The sequence below is a fragment of the Octopus bimaculoides genome, chromosome 3, assembly GCF_001194135.2.
Source record: "Octopus bimaculoides isolate UCB-OBI-ISO-001 chromosome 3, ASM119413v2, whole genome shotgun sequence".
In the NCBI taxonomy this organism is placed as follows: domain Eukaryota; kingdom Metazoa; phylum Mollusca; class Cephalopoda; order Octopoda; family Octopodidae; genus Octopus; species Octopus bimaculoides.
In genome coordinates, this window is record NC_068983.1 from 146,767,155 (window position 1) to 146,775,007 (window position 7,853).

Consider the following 7,853-nt stretch of genomic DNA (forward strand, 5'->3'; position numbering starts at 1 on the left):
ATATACACACACACACACACACACACACATATATATATATATATATATATATATATATGTGTGTGTGTGTGTGTGTGTGTGTGTGTATACTAGGCCTGATCAATATGTATCCGGACTGTTGCCATAGTTAGAAGGCTAAAGCATGCAGAGTGAAGCCACTCGGCAAACATTAACCTTAAACCCTGTTGTGCATGCGTACTAAGTTTTAACGTTTTAGCTCACTTTCGCTGTTTACAGAAATGCTTCGGAGGAAGGTGTGTAGCGTGTGATCATCGCATTGACCATGATGGAGTAAGTCATGGCGATACCTGCTCAGAGGCCTACGCAAAATTGCAGAAAGTGTATGGAGAGGATTGTATGAGCCGCACATAAGTGTATGAGTGGTTCTGACGTTTCCAAGATAGCCGTAGAAATGTCGATATTGACGAACGTTCTAGAAGACCCGCAACCAGCAGAACTGAGAAAAGTACCGCAGATGTGCGTGCAGCTGTGAGGAGAAATCGTCGAATCATCATCCGTGAGTTATTAGAGGATGTGCAGATTAGTTACGGTTCAGTTCAGTCCATTATCACTGAAGATTTGCGTATGAGACGCCTGTTTCCCAAGGTTGTGCCAAAACTGCTTTCAGTTGACCCAGATCGGGTTTCAATTGCATAAGATACCATTGGTTGTGTCGAGAACGATGAAAACTGTTTGAAAACTTTGCGTAGGCCTCTTTTGATGCAGATTCTCTGCTCAACGTGCTCTGTCAATGCGACGATCACACGCTACACACCTTCCTTCCAAGCGCTGCTGTTAACATCGGAAGTGAGCTAAAACGTTAAATCTTAGTGCGCATGCACAGCAGTGTTCAAGGTCAATCAATGCCAAGCGGCTTTACTCTTCGTGCTTCAGCTTCAGTACTATAGCAACAGTCCGGATATTTATTGATCAGACCATGTATATATATATGTATATATGCATGTGTGTATATATGTATGTATGTGTATATCTATATCTGTAGCTATATATGTATGTATGCATATATCTATATCTATCTGCATCAAATGGAAATGAGCAATGCGAAGGAACTCAGTGACCTGCGGTACATAACTGAAGAACACGAACGAATATAGATACATCAACATACAAAAAATAATTAATTGAAATTATCTCCATTTTATAGAGGATGCACCAACCACCTCTTGACTATAAATGAGAAGGGAAGGTAATATTAAGAATCAGAATTTATCCAAAACTAGTATGGCATTAAGGAAATCATTTCATTTATGTCAAGTCAGTTTTGAAGAAATCCGAGCTTTTGAGATTGTCTCTTCTCTACTTAGAGTTGGTATCAATTATTACTAAATGGTTTCTCTTTCTCTTTCTCTCTTTCTTTCTCTCTCTTAGTTTTGTCTCTCTCTCTTTCATTTACTATCTCTGCATGCGTGTAATTGTGTGTGTGTATTTATATGTTTGTGTATGACATGTATATGTACATGAGCCACCCCCACCACAAAATCACTCATACTCACACACGCACAAACACGCACGCACACACAGACACACACACACACACACACACACACACACACACACACACACACACACACACACACACACACACACACACACACACACATATATATATACACATACATATATATGATGGTCACTTCCGTCGATTTCAACGTATGAGTGTTTGAAGGAGAGGGTTTAAAAAATGAGAGAAAAATAAAAACAAAATTTAAAATAAAAGAAACTACATTTATTTGCAATGGACGCAGAAGTTAACTTAAGTCGAGATATGGATTTTGCCATGAAGTCACAATGCGGTTAATGATGATTTTGATTTTGCCAGGGATTAGGAAATGTATTTGTTGATTGCTGGATATAATTCTTTTATTATTCTGTTTCTTCAGCTAAATTGTTTTGGTGCATCATAACACATTTTATGCCATATAGATCGATCTAGGCAATGGCTTTCGCAAATTAACCTGTTGAGACTTTAGTGATTGCTTCAACTTATCCTTATATCTAAAGACATGTTTTCCTTTACCGCGGTATACCTCTACTTGTACCTTGTACAAGAGGATTTTTGGAATGCGGTCATATTTCATTCGAACATGTCCTACCCATCTGCACTTAATTCTCAGCAACATGCTTTTGATACTGGAAATATACTGGAAATCTTCTAAGATTTTGACATTTGATATCTTATCTTGCCATTTTATGCTGCAGATATTGTGCAGACGGCACTTGTGAAAGTTTCTTTATGTCTCTAGTAGGGAGTCCATGTTTCTGCCCTATACAAAAGTGTGCTCAAAATAAAAGATTTATATACATTTATTTTAATTTTCAGGCTCACACCGTGTTCAACCCACAAACGACGGGAAAGTTTTCTTGAAATACTTAAAGATTACTGTACTTCGAAGATATTTAAATGATCCGACCCGTTTAAGTGGGTTATTGCAATCATCACATTTGAATCTTGAGAATGTTCTGCTACAGGCTTTGATTGGAATAAAACTTCAGTCTTCTTGATACTGATAGTCAGTCCAAATGCACGAGCTGCCGCAGCAAACCCGTCGACTATTTTCTGAATTCCCTCAAATGTATGAGAAATCAAACAAAATCATTAGCAAGCAAAAAATCACGCAGAATCTCCTCTTTGGTCTTCTTTGATTTGAAACTTTCTCCCTTTACGTTTAATAGACCTCCTGTGCGAAACTGAAATTTTTGTGCCGGGAGAGGCAAACTTGACATGATTTTTGCCCCTTTTTAAAGACTGATACTTATTCTATAGATCTCTTTTTGCTAAACTTTGAGTTACGGAGATGTTAACAAACCAACACCGGTTGTCAAGCATTGACAGCATAAACACAAAGATACACATGCATGCACACGTACGTACATACATGCGCACTCGCGCACACACATATAGCAAGCCTCTTTCAGTTTCCGTCTAACAGATCCACTCACAAGGCTTTGATCGGCCGGGCTATAGTAGAAGACACTTGCCCACAGTACCACACATGAAGAAAAAAATTGTTATAAATCTTCTTGGGAGAGAGATCCTCTAGGGAGTGAGGGAGGGTTGTAATGGAATAGTAGTCTCTTTCCTTTCTTCTTTGTTTCACACATTAATTCTTTCTCTCTCTCACGCAAACACCCACATACCCACACATATACCCATCCCTCTCGGACAACATTATATTAACATGTATATTATTATATACTTTGTGTAAGAACACTGAAGGCCAACTTTTAATGTTTGAAAGTTAATTTGATATTTGGCTTGTTCTTTTTCATGTACTTCTAACAAACAAAATTTTAACGCATCCAGGTAAGAATTGTATATGTATATTGTATATGCAAGGTGGCCCAAAAGTAGGTTACAGTTATTCAACTATCTCTTTGCATTCATATATTAACAGTTTAGAACTGTTCTTACAGCAAGATGGAGTACCTTCACAATGTGCGTTGACAGTAAGAGACTACCTTAACCAAGCCTTTCCACAGTGTTGGTTTGGAAGACGGGGCAACATCGAATGGCTACCACGTTCTCCTGACCTGACACCAATGGATTTCTTTCTTTCTTTTTTTTTTGTGTGTGTTGTAAAGAACAAGATTTATGAGAAGAATCCCAAAACACTAAATGAATTAAAAGATTACATTTCTGATGCATTCACTAAAATTGATGGAGATCGGAATTTGTGCCGCACTGTGTGTCAGAGAGTTCTGAAGAGATTTTGAGAATTTTGCAATGTCGAAAGAGGACATTTTGAGCATCTGTGAGATTAAACATTGTCTGCTTCAGATGTGCATAAACAATATGATTGTAAGATAGAAATTTAAATGTAATAAAATGTTTTAAGAAGTTTACTTTACAATCATGAGATCCTCGTTTGGATGCTCTAACAATTTTGTACAAAACACACACACACACACACACACACACACACACACACACACACACACACACACACACACACACACACACACACACACACACACACACACACACACACACGCGCGCGCGCGCGCGCGCATATATATGTATATATATATATGTGTGTGTGTGTGTGAACATACACATACATATACATGCATGTGGTCCATTAATGTAAATGAACCAACAATGTTAATGTTCACTATTCTGAGAAATATTCAATTTTGCACGAGACATTATTGAATATCATATAGTAAAAAAGAAATGGCATCTATCTATACTTACATTGAGCTTGTCCAAATGCAGTTAAAGCCGCAAGTACTAATAATGTCAGATAGGTACGACGAGAGTGACAAGGATATGTCTTCATCTTCATGATCTGTAAATAAATAGATTATAATTTATGACATATCATTGACAAAACAGTTACCTCTGCAGGTTAGTTGTAAATGTGTTAGTACTGTTCAAAGTATTGGTGGCTCAGATAAGGTACAGGACATGATGATGATGATAAGAAATTTGTTAGTGGTGGTGATGCTGGTGGAAATATACATATACAGTGATTTTCCTGTTAGCTGAAGAGTTCCAACAACAAGGAAATATATACGGAGTTGTGCATTTTGTCAGAGTAAAAACGATATGGGTCAACGACTATTACTTTTGGAATACCAAGCCAAACTGGCTATCTAAAGTCATACATGTGATATATTCCTTCAACTACATAGTTATTAAAAATTGTGCTTATACTGTGCGTATGGATATGTATATATGTGCACCTTTTTCTATTTTCTCTCCCTCTTTATTTTTGTGTTCCTTTCTGTCGAGGAGGGTAGGCTCGAAACGTAAAAGACTTTCTCACTTCCCGAGCGTTAAACTAATACATCTGTTTGTTGTTTAAACACCCGTTTTCGTCTTCTTTTTTTTTTTTTTTTTTTTTTTTGTAAATTCTCACTATATATGTCAGGCCTGTAACATGAACAACCAGTCAAATGGTCGGGTCGTTGGTTATTAAACCGCTAACCCTGCTAAGGATTAGTAAGAAAAGTGATTTTTTGGGACACCCTGCAGGACGTAAACAAAACCTATCAAAGGATGGATGAACTCAGTAGGATCAACAGTCTTCCAACAGCTGGTGAGAGACCATTATTCTTTGTTTATACATCTCTGTAAAAGAAGGAAACATCTGCAACTACGTTTTTATCTAACGATTTAGAATAGTTCTTTCAGGGTAAATAAGTGCATACATTTTTTAAGAAAATGGGAGAAGCCCTGTACAAGACTTTTCCTTCGAGCTCAGGCATCACTTAACTTTTAACATTGTTTTAAAATCTTTATTATGTGTTGTATACTATGGCTGGTCGTAGACATGACAGGCAAAACAATGAAAAATTCCATGATGGAATAAAGGCACGTTCAGCTGGTGGGTGGTAAGCTCTCTAAAACCTATTGCAATAGCACCCATCGTTGCCACAAAAATATGAGCCGTAGTATTTTGTTGAGGCAATAACACTAAAAAGCATGTGTTACTGGACAAATCCACTTCTGCTCTATGATGTTCATTTGTTGTTTGGAAAGATCAGGGTTCCTAGACGTGTAATTTTCACTACGAGTGAAGAAGCCATGCCTCACCTATATTTTTTAGTCTCAGGTTTGCGCAATCTGAGAAAACCCGAGATTAAATAAGTAATGTTGTTTATAAGGAAATCTAAAGTTGTGCATTGTTTATCACAAGGAGATCTAAAGTCATTTTTGTTCTTGTTTCATATTCTTGACATGTGATAGTGTCTTGGCGGTGTTGTAAATGACGAATTTGAAATGTTTCCATCTAGGAAGTTTACAGGTCACTGTAATTTAAGGTTGATGGAAAGTTAACACGCTCGGACAGCATAAAAGGCAGTTGTACAAATGAAGCTATCACGAAATATGCTATAGAATATGAAACCAGCAAGCTGCGAGATGTAGCGTATCTCCTTTATGGTATCCCGAAAGAGGATATGTGGTTGGAGAGGTATTGCTTGAATGTACTTCCGGAGCATCCGATGCACCTCTGTGTTCGAGTATTGACGATGTTGTATCTGCTGGTACTGATGCTGCTGCTATGGCTGTTGTTGGTACTGGTGCTGTTGTGTTGGCATCGTTGAAGGTGGCGATGGTGTTGGTGCTGTTACTACTGGCGTAGGGGACATCAACGGTGGTGGCGCTGTTGTTGGTGTTATGGCCATCGTCATTAGTGTTGTTGGAGCTGTTGTCGGCGCTATCATGATGGGTCACTGCAGTTATAGTTATCATTGGCGATGGTTTTGCCGCTATTTCTGTTAGGGATGCTGCCATTGCATACATGAATATGATGTGTATACACGTATACATATGCATAGATGTATACTCCGGTGAAAAACTTCAATAAATACAAGTATAACACTGGGGAACACATATTTTATTGCGTAATATCTAACACTTGGTTCTAAGTAATTTGGGAGCGCTGAATATGAATTTCAACACAGTTTGGCTGTATCAGGTCCTGATTCCTATCAACAGGCTATGTGTCATTTTCCAGACCTTTTAAATTAAGACTAAAAAATTAAGTCATGTGTTCAAATTTGTTTTCAAGTTTCATGAATACGAGTAGTTCAAACTACTGTAAAATTACATTATAACGATAGAAATGACTTAAAATTAAAAAAAAAAAAAAAGAAATACGAAGCTTTCACTCTGGCGAAAATTTTCTTTTATAAACTTTCTGGCGTATTTGCTTGTTGATGACAGGTCTCTTTTCAAGCACCAACAGAAATCAACCATCATGTGGGAATTCCAGCGTCCTTAGTACCGCTCTTCCATAATTTTAAAATCTTGGTGGAATCTCTCCTCTATCACTTATAGCACCTAAATTACTTGGAAATTGGTCGAGATAGCTATTTTTTAAAAAAAACTGCATTTTTACACTCATATTGCAACCTAACTCTTTGGAGTTCCTTTAAAGATTTTTGCGATTTCTTCTTAGTCATCTGCTCAATAATTGCCTAAAACATTTTCTACTAAACCGCGAATGAGAACTAGGCATTTTTTTCGCGTTCATTCATGGCATTAGGAAAATCGCAGCCTTTAATTAATGTTCTTATTTGTGGACCGTCGAAAATTCCAGCCTTGATTTTTTTATGACTTAAACTTGGAAATTTTGAAGCTATGTATTTGAAACACACAACGTTTGTATCTAAAGCTTTTACATATTGTTTAATGGGGCTTAGTTTGATAACCAGAAGAAGAAATATGATTTTATCTCTGGTCACTAAGGGTGGATTAATTACGCTTTTTTCTCCGATATTAAGTGATATTCGCGCTGGCCAGATTTGTTCGAAATAATGTTTTTCCTTGGCTCTGTTGTCCCATGAGCAAAGGAAGCAGGGACGTCTGGTATACCTCGCTTGTTGTCTGAGTAGACAATTAACCATTTTAAAGTCAACACATACGATCCATACGTGTTTCTTATATTTTATAAGATTTTAAAACTTTAAAAAAAATTTTGTTAAATGCCTAATCGGCATCGAGCCTTATAGATTGCCATTAGGCAACATCACACATTTAACACTTCTTTTCGAACTGTCTAAAAACAAGCACCAATCATTTGTAACAAACTCCTGTAACAGACCAGGTATGTTGCAGCAATATATTAAACTGTCCTCCGTTCTAAAATATTTAAGAAGCTCTGTAAAATTTCTGTAAAATGCAATGTATATGTCTGAGGTAAGCACGTTTTTCTCTTTAAGCCTTGAAGGTAAAAGTTACGCAGCCTTTTTTGGCAAATTTAAATCCCTTACATTCAATTCGAACTGGTTAAATTTTTGTGGATCATTTTGACTTTGAAATACGCTGGGGGTCAAAATCAGTGTCAGACTTCTCAGAGAGTTTAACAATATATATATATATA

At 37.1% G+C, this 7,853-nt stretch overlaps 1 protein-coding gene across 1 annotated transcript in view; it reads right to left on the reverse strand.

Moving 5' to 3' along the window:
* Positions 1–7,853, reverse strand: part of LOC128247351 (MAM and LDL-receptor class A domain-containing protein 1-like) — a 106,005-nt gene that overhangs the window by 81,753 nt on the left and 16,399 nt on the right. Inside the window, exon 2 of the mRNA XM_052966614.1 lies at positions 4,217–4,310. Within this exon, the coding sequence (XP_052822574.1) occupies positions 4,217–4,310 (94 nt within the window). The remainder of the gene's footprint in view (positions 1–4,216; positions 4,311–7,853) is intronic.